General features: G+C 47.0%; 1 protein-coding gene across 4 annotated transcripts in view; it reads right to left on the minus strand.

Moving 5' to 3' along the window:
* Window positions 1-18,372, minus strand: part of CSMD2 (CUB and Sushi multiple domains 2) — a 607,752-nt gene that overhangs the window by 304,215 nt on the left and 285,165 nt on the right. For all 4 annotated transcript variants that reach the window (XM_082686557.1, XM_082686556.1, XM_082686555.1 and 1 more), the window contains exon 6: window positions 10,030-10,142. In XM_082686557.1, coding sequence (XP_082542683.1) covers window positions 10,030-10,142 — 113 coding nt within the window. The remainder of the gene's footprint in view (window positions 1-10,029; window positions 10,143-18,372) is intronic.

Raw genomic sequence — 18,372 nt, forward strand, 5'->3', positions numbered from 1 at the left:
ATAAACTCAAAATGGATAAAAGACCTCAATGTGAGACAGGAATCCATCAGAATCCTAGAGGAGAACATAGGCAGTAATCTCTTCAATATCAGCCACAGCAACTTCTTTCAAGATATGTCTCCAAAGGCAAAAGAAACAAAAGCGAAAATAAACTTTTGGGACTTCATCAAAATCAAAATCTTCTGCATAGCAAAGGAAACAGTCAAGAAAACAAAGAGGCAACCCACGGAATGGGAGAAGATATTTGCAAATGACAGTACAGACAAAAGGTTGATATCCAGGATCTATAATGAACTCCTCAAACTCAACACACACGAAACAGGCAAACATATCAAAAAATGGGCAGAAGATATGAACAGACACTTCTCCAATCAAGACATACAAACGGCTATCAGACACATAAAAAAATGTTCATCATCACTAGCCATCAGGGAGATTCAAATTAAAACCACCTTACACAAGATACACAAGATATCACTTTACACCAGTTAGAATGACCAAAATTAACAAAACAGGAAACAACATGTGTTGGAGAGGATGTGGAGAAAGGGGAACCCTCTTTCACTGTTGGTGGGAATGCAAGTTGGTGCAGCCTATTTGGAGAACAGTGTGGAGATTCCTCAAGAAATGAAAAATAGAGCTTCCCTATGACCCTGCAATTGCACTCCTGGGTATTTACCCCAAGGACAGAGATGTCGTGAAAAGAAGGGCCATCTGTACCCCAATGTTTATAGCAGCAATGGCCATGGTCGCCAAACTATGGAAAGAACCAAGATGCCCTTCAACGGACGAATGGATAAGGAAGATGTGGTCCATATACACTATGGAATATTATGCCTCCATCAGAAAGGATGAATACCCAACTTTTGTAGCAACATGGACGGGACTGGAAGAGATTATGCTGAGTGAAATAAGTCAAGCAGAGAGAGTCAATTATCATATGGTTTTACTTATTTGTGGAGCATAACAAATATCATGGAGGACAAGGGGTGTTAGAGAGGAGAAGGGAGTTGGGGTAAATTGGAAGGGGAGGTGAATCATGAGAGACTATGGACTCTGAAAAACAATCTGAGGGGTTTAAGTGGTGGGGGGGTGGGAGGTTGGGGTACCAGGTGGTGGGTATTATAGAGGGCATGGATTGCATGGAGCACTGGGTGTGGTGAAAAAATAATGAATACTATTTTTCTGAAAATAAATAAATCAATTTAATTAAAAAAAAAAGAAAACTTGCCCCTGTCCCTCCCTTGTCACTGATGGCCTGCCTCTTGCTTGGCCACCAACCCTGCACATATGCTTTCATTATTCACAGTTCTTTGCTAGACAAAGTCAATGTCTAGCACACTCGCTCCTTACCTCTCTCAGATTTATGCCAAAGATGGAAAATTTGCTGCAGATGCCCAAGATCTAATGCTTCAAGGTAAAGACCTTCTAGCAGATGCTGAAACCCTTACTATGGAGAAGAACAGTGGAAAGAGCAGTGGTATGGAATAGAGCTGAGAAAGCCTCAATGTAACGGAAGATGGGGTTTCGGCTGCCAGGTCAGTGGATTTGGTGAGGGATAAATATAAGACGATTGTGCCACTGTTGATCAAGATGTTGCCAACACACAAATAAAGAGGCTGGGGTGGCATCACTTTTTCCACTGTACCGGCATGCGCCATGGCCATGGAAGGCTTTGAGAAGATGAGCAAAGGTGTTAATCTAATGGAAATCAGGAAAGGTGTGATGTTGTGTGTTGATACTGCAATTCCTAAACTTATTAGGAGCCTAAAGCTGTGAGAACTTGTGAAGACATTGCTCAGTTTGCTACAGTTTCTGCAAATGGAGTCAGACAAATCAGCAATATTGTTTCTGACGGAATTACAAAGGTTCAAAGAATATCCTTGCAATATGGGGCAGGAAAACACAGGAATCAAAGGCACAGAAGGAATCAAAGGCTGGAATCAAAGTCACAGAAGGTGCCAAAAATTACGTATCTCCCTACTTGAATAAGACATCAATAGTTCGGAAGTGGAAATTCTAGGATACTTAGGGTTTCCGGTGTCCAGTCCATGGTACTCAGTCTTGAAACCACCAATGTCCAATGAAAGTCTTGGGTTATGACTGCTGAAGATGCCCTCAGTACACTCACTTGGAATAGGGTAAATGTCAGCTTGTTGATTATAGCAACCCAAACTTCAGGTTCTGGTCTCAGGGAAAGAACCAACAAAGCTTTTGCTACTGATGGTGTGGTATTTGGAAAAGAGAGCCAGGCTCTGAATTTTCAAGATCATTTGCTTCATGATTTAGAAAAAGTTGGAAAGGTTATTGTAACGGAAGATGACGGCACATACTTGCAAGAGAGAAGTGACAAGATTCAAAAAGAGAAATATTCAGGTAATCAATACTAGTGACCATGGAAAAGAAAAGCTCCAGGGACATCTGGTGACACTTTAGATGGCAGAGCTGTGCTGAAGGTCACCAGGACAAGTGACATGGAAGAGAATGAAAGGAAGGAGTAACAGATACAGGGAATGCTCCAAGACCCGTTGCTGGAAAAGGCGCTGTCTGGGTGCCTTGCTTTGGTGCATTCCCACTTTAAATTCACTGCTCTAGCTAACAAAGAGCAAAAAACTGGTATAGCAACAATGGAAAGAGAACATTCAAAATGCCACCAACGACCATTGTCAAAAATCCAGGAGAGGAAGGATTGTCGATAGTTTAGAAAATAATGTCCAGCTCCTCAGAAGCTGGTTAAACACTATGCTGGGTGGCATTTTGAATATGGTGGAAAAAGAAATCATCAACCCAACTATGGGCAGTAAGATGTACAAAACAGCTGATGTCTGTAAGAAGTACTTTGTTGGGTGCTGCTGGTGTGGCCTGTGGGTTAACCACAGCAAACCTTGTAGCCACTGGAATCCCTCAAGAAGACAAGGATCCTGGCAGGGTAGGTGGCGGGCAGTATGGGAGTGGAATGTTCCAATTTCTAGACTCGTGCTTTGCCATTGTTAACAGGCTGTGTGGTGGTCTTCACAAGCAACTTCTGACAAGTCAGAAAATGACCAGAAGAAAGATATTTAAGGGAATTCCTATGGCCATCAGTTGTTGGTTTCATGGCCTGGGCAATACTTTTTGCTCTACCTGGCATGTCTTTTTCCCCTCTTCCCTGCTTGGCTACCTCTGGCTGGCGAAGGCCTGACTCAAAGGCTATCTCCTCTCTGTGGCTGTGGCTCCACCTCAGGGAGAAGTCACTGCCCTTACAAGATTTCATCCGGGCGTCTGTTGAAGCCCTTTTTCTACTGTGATGTCATGTCCTGTTCTCCTAGCTATTTGTGCCCCAAGCTTACAGATCTGTGACCTGTGACTGACAGAGCCAAGCACACAGAAGTTTCCCTGAACTGTCCAATGACTGTGTGGATGAAGAAATGACCAATTGTTAGAAGAATATGTGCTTGGAGTTCATTTCCTGGCAAAAGGACTGGGTTGCCCTTGAAAGCAGGCGAGGTGAGGGGTGCTGTATTTTGTGTTCATGCTGTTTTCAGTTCAGACTCACTTTTGATTGAGTTTAGAAGGCTGGCCTCAGGGGCACTGGGCTCTGGGCTCCTGAGCCTGAAAGCAGCAAGTCTGCGATTCATGGAGGACACCTGGATATCCAGAACATAACAATGAGGCTGGCAAGGGTTGAGCAGCTCAGCAGGTGGATGGGAATTGGAGAGAAGAATCTGAGCGTGGACATAGGCTGCCTGAGGCACTTTGGCTCAAACCCAAACAGAAGCTTGGGTTTGTTACTATAAAAAGCATCTTGATGCATGCAAATTGGTTTCAAATGTTTGAGTTTCTTCAGCAGACAACTGAGACTCAGTGTCTCAGACTTCCAGAAAGCAGAGGAGCTGATTCTCTCACTGTGGAGTATCTCCCAACTCCTGGTTCCCAGAGTTCACTTGACAACACAGACAGTGAGAGGAACAGCAGAGTGAGGCTAGGATTTGGCTGGAGGGAGGGTCGAGCACTGGACAATAACCATGATGTCGGAGTGACAAGCAGAGAGCCCATGGCTGAGGAGCCGGAGCCACCAGGTCTACCTGTCACTGCACAAGGGGTTCCCCCTATAATAGGGAGTAGATGTTACTGGTGCAGTCTGAGGCCTGCGGGTTCCAATTCCTGAGCATCTGTCACATGCCAGATATTTTAGCAGGACGTCCTTCAATTTCCACTAGCCCCATGGGGGTCAATACCATTCCCTCTCTAGGGACCAGCGGGGCAATAGTAAGCTGGGAGGTATGCTCTCTTCCTTGACAGGAAAGACCCTCACCAGTTGTGAACATAAGCCTCTGGGGGCATTTAAAAAGGCTCTTCTCAATGTCATTCCTTGCAGGCTTGAAAAGAAAGCAAGAAAGCAATTGGCACTGCAAGGAAGACTGAAAATATTCCTTGCCTGGAGGCAGAAGGATTGATTATATAACCTCAGTGGTCTCCCAGAACTGGAGGAAATTTAAGGAATTTCCATTTCTGTGATTGCCAAACATTTCAGGTATAGGAACCTGAAGTTACACTTCTAGGTAAATGCCCACTACACAAAGCAAATCAAAGAGGAACTGCTCTTTGGTTTAAGTTGATGGTGTGGGGGTGGAGATGAACCTAGAGCCCCGCCTGCTCAGTCCCTATCAAAACAGCTGTGGGGAGAAGCCCTCCAGGCTCCAAGGAACCCACTTTGAAAACCACTCTTCTGGGATCCCTCCTCTCATGTTTTATACATTTGAAGAGGACTCCTGTTCTGAGAGGGGACCAGTGACCTCTGCCTCTACTTTGCCTTGAGTCTTCACATCTCTCTCTCCAGCCCAGATGCTTCTCTGAGCTACAGACTGACAGACCAGTCAGCTACCTACTAGATGGCCCCTAAGCCCCGATATGCCAATATCAATGTAGATCAACATGTTCCAAGCAAATCCACCCTCATGTGCCTCTGCTCCAGGCCACCTTGGTTAACAGTGTTATTTTTTTCACCTTCTCCCTCAAGCTAGAAACCTAAAATTCACCTCTGAATACCCTGCCTCCTTCCTCCACCCCTCTGTCTCCCAGATCTAACAAGCCACGAGTCCAGGCAGGTGACCGTGGGGAGGCCTCTGCCAGTCTCTCTCTGCCTCTGCCTAAAGTCTAGGTCCTTGGAGATTTCAGGTTCTCTGAGACTCTTAACTGTCCTCCCATTATCATCTGAGAGTAGTCAAAGATCTTCCTGAAATGAAAATATGATTATGTCTCCCTTGTTTTTTTAAAAATTTTTTAAAATAATTTTTTATAGATTTGTATTTATTTATTTGAGAGAGAGAGCATGAGCAGGGGAAGGGGCAGAGGGAGAGAGAGAAAAGCAGACTCCCTGCTGAGCACAGAGCCCAAGGTGGGACTCCATCTCAGGACCCTGGGATCATGACCTGAGCCGAAGGCAGACGCTTAACTGACTGAGTCACCCAGGTGCCCATATGTTAAACTTTTGTTAACTCCTGTAAAAGACCTCTGATCTCCTGTCTTCAGTGCAGCTTCTCAGTGTTATCCCTGTCTCCCTCTCTGGGCTCGGAGCTCGCTGCCTTGATCATTGCCCCGCACTCTGGATGGCGGGCTTCGAGCTGGGGCAGCAAATATTTTCGGGGAGAGGGGAGGCCTGAGAGTGCATGAGTTGGGCTGTGGGTCATGTCTCAGCTGTAGACTGCCCAGCTCTAGCCTGGTAGCACTCCGGAGGATCTCAACACTTCGTAAATGAATGAGCAAGGCTGTATTCCATAAACCTTTATTTACGGATGCAGAAACTTATATTTCATACAGTTTTCATGTGTCACGAAACCTTCTGATTTTCTTTTTCAGTGTTTAAAAACGTAAAAGCCATTCTCAGCTTGAGGACCATATAGAAACAGTCAGAGAGCTGGGTCAGGCCTGCGGGCTGCAGTTGGCCCAGCTCCTCCCTGGACACGCAGGTTTCCGGGGCTCCTCAGACTTAGCCCTTTCTTGTCTTCCCTCTACCTGGAATGTTCCTCACTATCTGCGTGGTATCTTTCTGGAGCCCACACTGATGTTGCTGCCACCTTTTTCTTATTTATTTATTTATTTATTTTGGCTTCTTTAAGTGCTCCCTGTTAAACTAATTGCTCCTTTATCTCTAATCCTAGAACCCTTTCCCAGGCCTCAATTGTATCTCTTATCTGGCTGCATGCAATTTATAGATTTACGCCTGTTCCTCTCTTTAAGCTGTTCTCCTTGACAGCAGAGCCTGGGATAGCTGCCTTCCCCTTTCCGTGCTGTCACATGGCCGTGTCACACCAAGATGCTTAAAATTCAGCACGCTTGCCCACCGTCCAACAGCCAGCCAGACGCACACTCACACTGGAACTCTGGTCCCCTGATTTCCTGAGGTAGTACTGAACATCCTGTTTGGCCAAGAATACCCCTAAGTTCTTGTTGGACTGAGATGGGAATGGAATATGGCATGTTGTAGGTTATTCATTTATTTGTTCAATGTATGATTTGGTATCTGGGGGCAAAACAAAACAAAACAAAAAAACCCACAACTGTTCATCAATCCATTTAGGGGTTTATAATGATTAGCCCTGAGGTGCCATAAATCACTTGAGACTAATCCCAGCAAGCTGAGGGCTGTGGAAACTGACCCCCTGCTGATGTGTCCCTCGGTCAAGTCCTCACACTTCTCTGTCCTGCCTTGAGCACTGCTAGAGCAAGGGGGCCCGCTGGTAAGACTCCTAGCCTCCCAGAGTACACAGGGGGCCACAGCAGGGCCTCTGTTCCCCTGTTTCTCGCTCCTTTTGGGTTGGCAGATGGGAGGCACAGCAGACAGAAGGGAGAGAGAAGAGAGAGATCAGGTTACTGATTCTGGGCTCCTCCTCCTGCTCTGGTTACTGATTCCCAGGCCCCCTCCTCCTGCACTGAGGGTTGGCAGTGGTCAGGCTCCTCAGTTCAGGTAGGTGGCTTATCTTCTACTCCCTCTGCCCCGGCCCCTACCCCACTACGGTGAAGGCCTCCCTGTTGCGTGGTCTCTGAGGACCTCATCATCCTTTTGGGGACCTTTAATCCCATCCTATCTTCTATAAAATGTCCCACCACTAAACCCTCCTCAGAAAGCTGGGCAAAATGTCTTCTATCTCCTGCTAGGCCCCCTGACTAAAAGCTATCTTTGCCAGGCTTTGGGGCTGTATTTGCAAGCCGCCAAGCAGATTATTTTAGTCATTTCCAAGTCTCCTTGCCTTCAGAGCAGTGGTTCTCATGGGGAGTGATTCTGTATGTGGGGGTCATTTGGCCACGTGTGGAAACTTCTTGGTTATCATGACTGTGTGTGTTGAGGGAGATGCTACTGGCATCTAGCATCTAGTGGATGGAGGCCAGGGATGCTGCTGAGCACCCCAAAATGCAGTGGAAAGTCCCCTACAACAAAGAGCTCCCCATGCCACAATGTCAACAGTGCTGAGGCTCAGGAACCTTGATCGAGTCACTAACCGAGTTACTAAATGATTATTGTATATGCTTGCACTATATGCCCCCGGTCTGGAAAACACTAGACAAAGAAGTTCCCAGGGAAAAATCATTCATTAGCACAGTATATATGCCACCATCTATAAGCATGAATACTGCTGGCGTGAAAATCCTTTCCACACTCCATCGATGAGACCTTGGGTCAGTTACGTGGCTCTTGGAAACCCTCACCTGCAGAGCGGGGCTAAGAGGAGGCCCTCCTTCCCACAGCCACTGTTAGGACTGGGTGAAGTAGTAAATGCCAGAAGCCTGAAGTGAGAGAAAGCTCTCTGGAAACACTGGCCCACGGGAATGAGTAAAACCTGCTCAAGAGCTGTATTCGGGGAGACAGAAGAGGATAAGATAGGGCCTGCTTTTGAGAAGTTCATCACTAAAGCAGATTTTCAGACTGTGGGTTGTTAGCTGCTGTAGACTTGTGAAATTCACTTCGAGGCTGCAGTTAACATTAAAAATGGGAAATTTTCAGGGTGCATCATGCTTCGTAGGGGTAAATACCACTTGCTGACATTTTCTTTTTAGTTCTATAGATAGATGTGTGTACTGGGTTGTGTTGGAAAATGTACTTCTTTATGGTGGGATGAGATTAACAAATAAAGTTTAAAAGCTACCAGTTAAATGGGAAAGGTAAGACATTCGAGGCACCACTCAGAGAAGGCTCTCTGCTTTTGCAGAAAACTCACACGAGCCTGTGAATGAATTTAACTTCACCACTTACAACCTGTGTGATCTATGTGTGTTGGGCTTGTTACTAAACCTCTCTGAGCCTCAGCTTCTTCAGCTGCAATGTAGGAATTAAAAACACATTTTGCCACTGTGCTGTGTGGGGGCCCCAGCAGGGCAGTGGGGGACATGGCCTCGTCCAGGCCTCCTGCACAGCAGGTATGCTCCTGCTGCAGCTCTTCTAGAGGCTGCCACACAGCTCGGTTCTTGTCCCCCATTGTCTGGCTTCAAACTGTAACCCACGACCATGCCAAACAGGCCCTCAGGCACCCGAAATAGTAGAAATCCTGGCACCTATTTAACCAGATAAAATGATAATATTCATCTCTGCTTTTCTATTTTGGAAAATACAAAAAAAAAAAAAAATCCAGGTGCTTCGCTTCCACAAAAGCCCACGGTCTGCAGTGGAAAAATGTTTTCAGGAAAGCTCTCAGAGTGAGGCTTTGTGAAGCTCATCAGACCAGGGTGGCTTTGGGGTTTGTTTTTTAAATATTTCAAAGGTGTCCTGCTACCCTGAGCTAAGGAAGTGAGGCTGTTTAGGAAAGGTCCCAGATTTTACAGGTAAGGCCTCTGCCTCCAGTGCCAGTTTTATCCTAGTTTCAGGCCAGAAAGCCTGGCCCTGGGGGTCTGGTGGCAGGGGCTGCCCCCTGCCCCCTCCAGGTGAGTGATGGGCCAACTGCTGTCCGGACCCAGAGCCTCCAAGCCAGGGTTGGGAGGGACATGCTGCCCTGCTCTCCACCTGAGAATCTGCATTCCTCCCTGCCCCTACCCCCTGACCCCCGCACACCCCTGCCAGGAGGCACTTCTTACTTTTTATCAGCCTTACATGGTCCCATTCTCTGCACACCACTGGTTTTCCTCACTCGCTCACTCACACTGTGAGCCTACCCCACCTTTTATTCCCGAGGGCCTTCCAGGGCCTTCTGCTTAATAGGTGTGCAATACAAGTTCACTGTCGAATCAATCAGAACCAACATCAGCTTGTAATTGGTAGCAGTTAAGGGCTTAATGAGCAAGTTCTAAAGCCCACCCTTGGTGTTTATAAATTTTGTGTACTTCGAGCAAACTCAAGGTTGAAAGGAATGTTCTCATCTACTCCCATACATTCCGTGGACTTTGGATCTCCTCCAGGCCTGAGGAGCTCCCTGTCTTGGGGAGAGCCAATTCTCCAGGATTGGAGCAGAATCCTGCTTACCTGCAATTTCCACCTGCCATTCCCAGTCTGGTTTCTGGCTGCCAAGCAGCCCTTCACAGACTAGAGCACTTGAGCTACAGCACTCCTAGAGCTCCCCTGCCCGCATGTGTAATACATTTGGGTGCTACATAACACAAAAGCCGGTCTTCCGCTTTATACCAGGGGAGATGGAACACCGGTGATCGAGAGGATGGGCTCTGGATTCAACAAACAGGAGGAGTTCAGATAACCTTGGGAAACTGGCTTAATTGCTCTGGGCCTCATCTTCCTTGTCCATATAACGGGGATGGTGACACCACTTACTTCACAGTGGAATGATAAGGGTTAAATGAGATGATGCTTATCAAGTGCCCAGCACAGTGCCTGGCTCTTCAAAGGCACCTGGTGGAGCCTGGGAGGGACCTGGAGAAGGGTAGCTCGGGCCACAGGACCCCATTGCTGCCTGGGGCAGCAGGCCACCGTGGCAGATGCAGAGATGCTGATGTGGAGACCCTAGGTCTTCAAATAAGAACAGGATGATAAAGGCATGTCTGGGGACAGGATGAGCTGCTCCCAGGAGTCACTGCAACCCATGGAGGAAGCATGGCAGCCCCACCTACCTTGGTACTGGGCACTGAAACCACGCTGCCGGTGGTTGCCGTCCGAGGTAAAGTGCAGCCGCAGCCAGTTCTTGCTGCTGATGACCGGGGCTGGGAGGCTGGCTCCAGTGAACCTGTGGGAACATGACATCAGCTGGGTTAGGCGTGAGACAGGGGCAGGCGTTACCCATTTCCCATGGGAGCTAGGGCCTCAGTCCAGGCCTAGAGTGGGAAGGAAGGGTGGGGCTACCCTGGCTGCCCTCCTGTGACCTAGGGACTGAGCAGCTTCAGGTGGCTCTTTAGGGGCCCTTCCCACCACTGGGTTACCTTAAGAAGCTGTGGAGAGGGTGGGTCCTTCAGGCTAGGAGCAGAGGCCCATCCCCTCCCCCGAGCCAGGAGTGTGGACAGGTGTCACTCCCTTGTGCCACAGACTGCAGTTGCAGGAACTTTCTCCTGCAGTCCTCCCAGCAGAGTCCACCCACCCCCATCTAAAATCCTGATTCCCCCAGCAAAAATCCAGCCTCTTTGGAGAACAATGTGGAGATTCTTCAAGAAATTAAAAATAGAACTTCCCTATGACCCTGCAATTGCACTCCTGGGTATTTACCCCACAGATACAGATGTGAAAAGAAGGGCCATCTGTACCCCAATGTTTATAGCAGCAATGGCCACGGTCGCCAAACTGTGGAAAGAGCCAAGATGCCCTTGGATAAGGAAGATGTGGTCCATATACACTATGGAGTATTATGCCTCCATCAGAAAGGACGAATACCCAACTTTTGTAGCAACATGGACGGGACTGGAAGAGATTATGCTGAGTGAAATAAGTCAAGCAGAGAGAGTCAATTATCATATGGTTTCACTTATTTGTGGAACATAACAAATAGCATAGAGGACATGGGGAGTTAGAGAGGAGAAGGGAGTTGTGGGAAATTGGAAGTGGAGGTGAATCATGAGAGACTATGGACTCTGAAAAACAATCTGAGGGGTCTGAAGGGGTGGGGGGTGGGAGGTTGGGGTACCAGGTGGTGGGTATTATAGAGGGCATGGATTGCATGGAGCACTGGGTGTGGTGCAAAAATAATGAATACTGTTATGCTGAAAATAAATAAAAAAAAAAAAAATCCAGCCAACAACCTCAGGGCCAAGGATCAGTTACCCCTATGAGGCCCCAGGGAGTCTGTGGAAAGGCCCAACACAGGCACTCTAGGCAGTGCAGCCCCTCAGTGGTGTGAGAGCCCATTCTGAGATCACTCAGTAGGCCCCAGGTCTCCTCTAGCTCTTCCCCTAGTGCTGCTGCCTTTGTAAGAAGCCTCCCCTTCCTGCTGGGTCCATCCCACCTCCCTTAGATTAGCCTCTTCTGGCTCCCAGCTAGTCCAGCCCAGAGAGAAGGGCACCGGCGTCTTTCCTGCTGTCACTGTTCAGTGCCCTAGCCTCTTGACAAATTGCCATCTTGGGCCAACTTCCAGGTCAACTAGATCCTTCCTCTTGGAGCACAGGAACCTTCAGGGGCTCCCTAGTGGCTACAAAAGACATGCTGCTTTTCAATATTCCCACCTGTCCCCTGCCGGAATGAGCCTCTACTCAGTGCTGGCCCTCTCCACCATACTCAGGCTAAGCTGTGATGTTCCCCCACCCCCTGCGTGCTCCCTGCACCCAGGAACCCCCTCCATCTTATCTTCCCTCGTCTAACTCACAGCCTCCCAGTTGGCCCATACACTGGTGTTCCCCCATCTTCCTCCTGACATAAGAATCAGGTACAAAGCTTCCCAATGCCTCCACTCTGGCAATATCACACCTCCCTCCTGCCTGCTCCCACCCCCGTGGGGACACCCCACCAACATCTCCCAAGCACGCACACTTTGTCCTTTCCTAGATCTTCACCTTTACTGCTGGGAACAGGTCCACCTGTAGCCCTCTCTCCTGCACCCCCATGTCACCTGAGATGACTTCGGGAAGCCCTCAAACATCACGTCCTGAGAAAGCCTTTCCTCCTCTGCTTGGCTTTGAAGCTACGTGGATTTGGATTCTGAACCAGCTTCAGCACTTAGTAGCAATGTGACCTAGGACTAGTTACTGAACCTTTCTGAGGATGAGAATATGAATAGCAGCCTGAAGACCTATGGACAAAGAACATAGCCCAGTCCTGGCCACATAGGGGCTCGAGAAATCTCATTTTCCTTTTCCCTCTTCCATGATGCCACATCACTGCATTTGGATTATGATTCCCTATCTAGGTGTGTGTCTCCCTATGATACCTCCTCAAAGAGGGCACTGTAGCCTGGTGGTGAAGCTTGGGCCTACAGGGATCAGCTGTGTTATCTTAACAAAAATTACTTCTGCTCTCAGTAACTTTAAAATGGGGAAAATGACAACCATTCCTTCAAAGAGTTGCAAGGATTAAATGAGGCAATACACAACAAAGACCTTAGCATGGTCCCTGGCAAACAGAGAGCTTTTGGTAAATGGTGGCTGCTCTTTTCTTATTTTCCACTTGCATTCTTCATCTCTGAACCAAGCACTGAGCACAATGGTTGATACAAAGCAGGGACATCAGGATTCCAGTACAAAACAGGTGGTGCAGTCATCTGAGAATAATTCCAGGAGTTTCATGAATGGACTCTTTGTAAAGGGACAAACACCAGGGATGGGGCAGTATCCATACAGCTTATGGAGCTGTCTTGGGCCTGGAGAAGAAATGGTGTCCCTGAAAAAAAAGGATGTATGGAAAGGGCCACCATACAGGACCCAGATCTTCAGGAAGTTTGTGGAAGTCCCATCCAGAGGGAACATGGAATGGGTACCCAGAACTCACTTTCCTCTCTCCCCTCCTCCAGTCTCCTGCTGATGCTTCTGTTGATCTCTCCCAATTAGAAGCCAGAAAAAAAGGAGCATATTGATGTAGCCCCACCCACAGCTAAGTCTTCCTAGACAGGGAACCAAGTGGAGAAGGTTGGGGAGAGTATTTGGAGGGACAAGTGGAAGAGATCCAGCATGGTGGGTCCCTATAAATATGTAATAAGCAAAGGAATTAACCAAGTGGCTTCATACTCTGGCAAAAGTGAGTTTTTACTATAATGAAAATGCTGACACACACCAAACTCCAGTAATATAACCTATATTGCCATGGTAAGAGCTATTCTAGAAACCAATTACCGTATTTTACCAGGTCCCATTTAAAATAGTTTATTATAGGCTGAGTCATTTAAGTTTTCTAAGGAGCCACAAACAGTATTGTGGTTCTCCCCGCCACCAGGCCAAATTCAATTCTATCTCAATGATAAAGCTTAGAGACTATTTACATAAGGGAAGTAGAAATAGGAAGAATTTACCTGAATAATTCAGAACCAAAGGCTGTTTATTGCAAAATAGAATGTGGGGAGGGTGCCAGGGTCCCAGGAGCAGGAGGAGAATAATGATCTGGATGGAAAGTGGAAGTAGGCGAGACTTCTCCAGCCCCAGTACCTGCTCTAACTCCAGCTGTCCAGTTTGGAGAAGGCCCAAGGGACATTTGTTTTCCATCTCTCCCACACCTTTACTCATCCCTAGGACTCCTGCTAACTGTTCCCTCCCAAGGCTTAAACTCTTAGGGCCCTGTGGTGCCTTCACACCTTTACTCTGTTCTGCTCCTGCCTCCTCACACATAAATGCACATTGGAGAGTTTTCTTGGCAACTATCCCAGGAACTGGGGGCTTCCGTGTTGTTGTCATCACATCAGACTCTGCCATTGAGATAGTGCCCTGTGTCACTGACAACTCTCCAACAAACCAATGACACACACAACGGCATGGATGACTCTCAGAAGTATTATACTGATAAAAGGGAACATACAGTACAATTCCATTTATATGAAACTCTGGAAAAGACTAATCTATAGCAAAAGAAAGCAGATTAGTCATTACCAGAGCTGGGGGTGAGAGATATCAGCAGGGAGCCCCTGAAAGGGAGTTCAAAGGACCCTCCTTGGGTGATAGAAATGTTTTACATTGTGAAGGAGATGGTGGTTATATGGGATGTACACATTGGTCAAAGCTTTAAAAACTGTACATTTAAATGGGTCACTTTATTTTTTGAAAAATTTACCCCAAATAGAGTTAATTAAAAACAGTCTTCAGTGGCTCCTGTCCTTGGTGTAAAAGACCTTTCTATGGCCTTAGGCTTAAAAAAAGTCAGAGTGTCCTCACCTCTCCTACCTCCTCCTCTCTCCACCTCATTCTTTCTGTTCTAGCCACATGGGTCTCCTTGCTGTTCAAAACTGGCCAGACTAACATAACATAATGAAAAAGAAAAAGAAAAAGAAAAACAAAACAAAACAACAAAAAAACCTGGCCAGACCTCCTCTGGCCTCAGGGCCTTTGCACGTACCATTCCCTCTGCCTGCTAGCTGGCTCTTCTCCCAGACATCCATGTGGCTCACCTCCTCACTTCATCTAAGGCTTTGATCAAATGTCGCCTTCTTGGTAAAGTCTTTCTGGTCTGATTCCTGCCTGCCTACCTTCCCTGAGCACACACGCACACATGCACACACAGACACACAAAAAAACCATCTCCAACCAAACAGAAGACCTTACTTGTACTTGAGCACACACTGCTTCTCTGCTTTTGCACTTGCTGCTTTTGGCCCTTTCCCATTGTATGAGCTGGCTGCACAGAGAGGTGAAGAAATTTATTCAAGGTCACACAGCTATTAAATGGGCAGAGATGAGAGTCAAACTCAAACCACCCCACTTAAAGCCTATGTACTCAGCCTCTGCATTGTACTGCCACGTACACACAAGCATGAAAGAAGGCAGTGGAACAGTTCAGGCTGAATTCCATTCTGTTTCTTTTCCTCCCCTACCACATCCCCCCCCAGGATCCTCTTTAATTTTGCTCCCTCTTAGAATCATAATTAAAGGCGAGAAACTCGAAGAGAGATTCTCCCCTTCAAACCTTTCTGTCCACATTAACTTCACTCCGGGGGGCCTGGGGAACTCCAAGTTCGCCCAGGAAACTGCTATTGCAGTATAGCATAAAATGTATTTAAGCAATTACACTCAATTTTTTTTTCTTTTTGGTAAATTGACTTCCGTTAAATGGGGCTTCATTAATGGAATCTGGCTTGGGGAGAATAGAAAAACAACAACAACAAAACCCACAACCGCTCCCTTTAATGCTTGTAGTTGATTATGGGAAAAGTGGCTTTGAATTCCCCTACAGCAATCTCTAAGTTCTTGTCTTGGTAATAAGAGAGCTCAGAGCAGACTTCACGGAAAGCATTTCTTCTTAAGAAGCTTCTCCTACAGTCAGGATGCTGGGAGTGCTGAGATGACAACCGAGTCTGCGAGGAATCGCTTCCTAGCTGTACGCAGAGGGGGAGGAGTATTAGGAGCTTCTAGTTTAAATTTCAGTATTCCTGAAAACTGACATGCTCAGCAGAACATTCACTCATTCATTTACTCATCGAGCACATATTGGATACAAGGCATGGCACTTGCCAGTGGGTGCCACCCCCACTGGTTCCCTGGATATGGGCAGTCCTTGCAAAGCCTGAACTCTAACATATTCATCTGCACAACCTCAACTCCTCGGTCAATAGCATATGGCTTCTGGGCTCCCAGAGCATCTCCTGCGGGCTTTATCTCTCAGCTAAGCTATGTGCACAGCCTGAATCTGACACAGGGTTAGAGAATCTCTGCATCCCAGGGGCAAGTAGAAACCATCCTTCCAACTCCAAAGCTGGCTGGAGAGAATACAAAATATAGGAGGTGTGTCCCACTTTATCCCCACTCCCACACCCACTTCCCTCCCCACCTGCCATCTGCTCTCCTCTTTGGGGGATGGAGAAGGCACCATGATGCAACCAGGAAAAACCCTTCTGGAAATGGCTTTGTGGTGGTGGGTAAAGGGCACCAAGGCCCTTGTTGGAGACCTAACTCCTGCTGCCACTGCCCCAGCCACCTCTTGTCAATAAAGTGAACATTTATTGACTCAGCTCTGATACTCATTCTCATCACCAATGATTTCTGTATCAGTTTTCCTTTAGCCAAATGCCTAGGATTCTTGCTAAGTCGAGATAAATACTTTTCCCAGGACAAATCCATGATATCATCTATTTTCCTAGAACTGGGAAAAAGCTCGGGATGAATGCAGCTCTCTTTTGGATATGGACAGTTGGAGTCCCTGAACCTTAAGACCTATCTTTGGAAAGGCATCCCAATATCTGGTTCTCAGCAGTGCCTACCCAACCCAGTTAGTCATTCAGGCAGCTCTGAGCAGCTGAGCCACAGTATGAAAATTCAAATCCCAGCTACCCACCTGGAGGTTCTGGGACTTGTCTGGACAAACCCAAGCTTCTGCCAATCATTCTTGCTCCTCAGTGTTCTTTCTTCCCATAATCCACACGATCTTCCTAGTCACCCAAACCAGGCATCATCCTTAACTCCTCCCATTCCTGCTCTCCATGACCAACTGCAGCCACATCTTCTCTGCCTTGTGACCTCATGATCCTCACCTGGACTACTAAGATAGCCTTCTGACCTGCCCTCTGCCCTCAATCCCTCTCTATATTCTGGGGGGAGATTTCCCCAAGTTCCTGCCTTGCTAGAAACCCAGCAGCAAACACCCACTGGTTCCAGTATTACCAAGTCTAGACTTTTTCATGTCTTCCCTCTCCAGTGACACCCATTCGAGCCCCAGCTTCTTTTATGTCTCCATGCTTCTACATATGCTACTCCCTCTACCTGAATGTCCTTTCCTGTTGCCCTACCTGACTTCCTGGGAAATATCAGTGCTCCCATAAACCTAACCAAAATGTCTCCTTTTCTCCCCTTCTCTCTTTCCCTGCCCCATGGGAGAAACATTTGCCTTCACTGTGGCCCCTCTGCACCATGCTCATGCCTCTGCCATCGTACTGGACACACCAAATCATAACCATCTCCCTGACTAGAAGCCAAGCTCTGTAAGAGCAGGGACAGGATTTTCTTTATCTCGCTATGTCCAGAAACACAGCACCGTGCCTGGCATGTGGAACAAATCAATTCCTTAGAACAGGGGTTGGCAAACTGTAGTTTGCTGTCTGTTTTTATAAATAAAGTTTTATTGGATCACAACCGTGATCATTCATTTACGTATTGCCTCCTTTCAAGCTATGATGGCAGAATTGAGTAGTTGGGGCAGAAACTATAACCTGTAAAACACCAAATATTTGTCTTGCCCTTTACAGAAATAGTTTCTTGACACCTACCCTAAGCCTTGCAGATGACAGAGCTTGTTGGTAAAAAGTAATTTCCAAGTAAGGAATAATAAAAGAATACATACACAGCTAAAACATTTCCTGATAGTGTACAAATACTTCAATGTACATTTGTGCATCAATCCATTTAATGTAGTACCAAGGTCTTTTCTTTGATCACAGTTTTGTTCCTCACACTCTCTCATATAAACTCCATCTATAACGCATCGTTCACCATATCCGATTCAGCTACAGCTCATTCAGTCAATAAATATGTATTGTGCACCTGCCATGTGCCAGGCACTGTGTGGGGGCACTGGGGATGGAGCAGTGAGCAAGACAGTCCTGGTCTCTGCCCCGATGGAACTGAGCAATTGTCTCAGTCACTCACACCTAATATTTAGGAAGCAATTCTTTTTCAGAGATTCTCCTCCATGGAGTCTTTCCAAAGCACTCAATTTAGTTTCCATAGATGCAACTCTATTTCCTTTCACACTCATATTTCATCAGTTTATGTGATGTTTAATTTAAATCACATAATTACAATAACAAGTATGACTGGCACCAAGAGAGTTGGCAACAGACCCATCTGATTCTCAGAAAGTGCAAGACTCAGCTGGTGGGAGCATGGAGGGCATGGGCTTTGAGGGTGGGGGTGGGAGATGGCCAGCAGGCAGCTGGTGCTTAGAGTGCCACAGGGCATTGGTCAGGAAGTTCTAACAAGGCCATGGGAATTCCAGCTACCCCAGGAAGCTGCTCTGGTGGAGAGGGCTAAGAGTACTTCCGTTATACATGTCTTGTGAATGAATGAATCAGTGAATGAACGAGTGGCAGTCTCCTGCTTTCAGCTGTGGGCATCTTTTCTAATCACATCCCCTTTGCTACTAGGAGAGTGGAATTCAGTTAATATTAAAATCCTAATTGATGAGGACTTCACAGGACTTCCAGGCCTAAGGGCCAGCTATGTATAGATCTCATCTACAGCCTTCCCTATAGATGGTCAGTTCAGCTCTGTTCTGAATGCTTCCCAAGACTGGTAAGTCAGCTTCTTGCCAAATCCTCCCTGTCTACTTTGATTTAGCCCCACCCTTTTCTTGATGCTTCCGGCTCATCCTTGAGCAGGCATCTTATAGCCACTGGCTCCAGAGAG

Source organism: Mustela nivalis, assembly GCF_964662115.1.
Source record: "Mustela nivalis genome assembly, chromosome: 10".
NCBI classification, from domain to species: Eukaryota; Metazoa; Chordata; class Mammalia; order Carnivora; family Mustelidae; genus Mustela; species Mustela nivalis.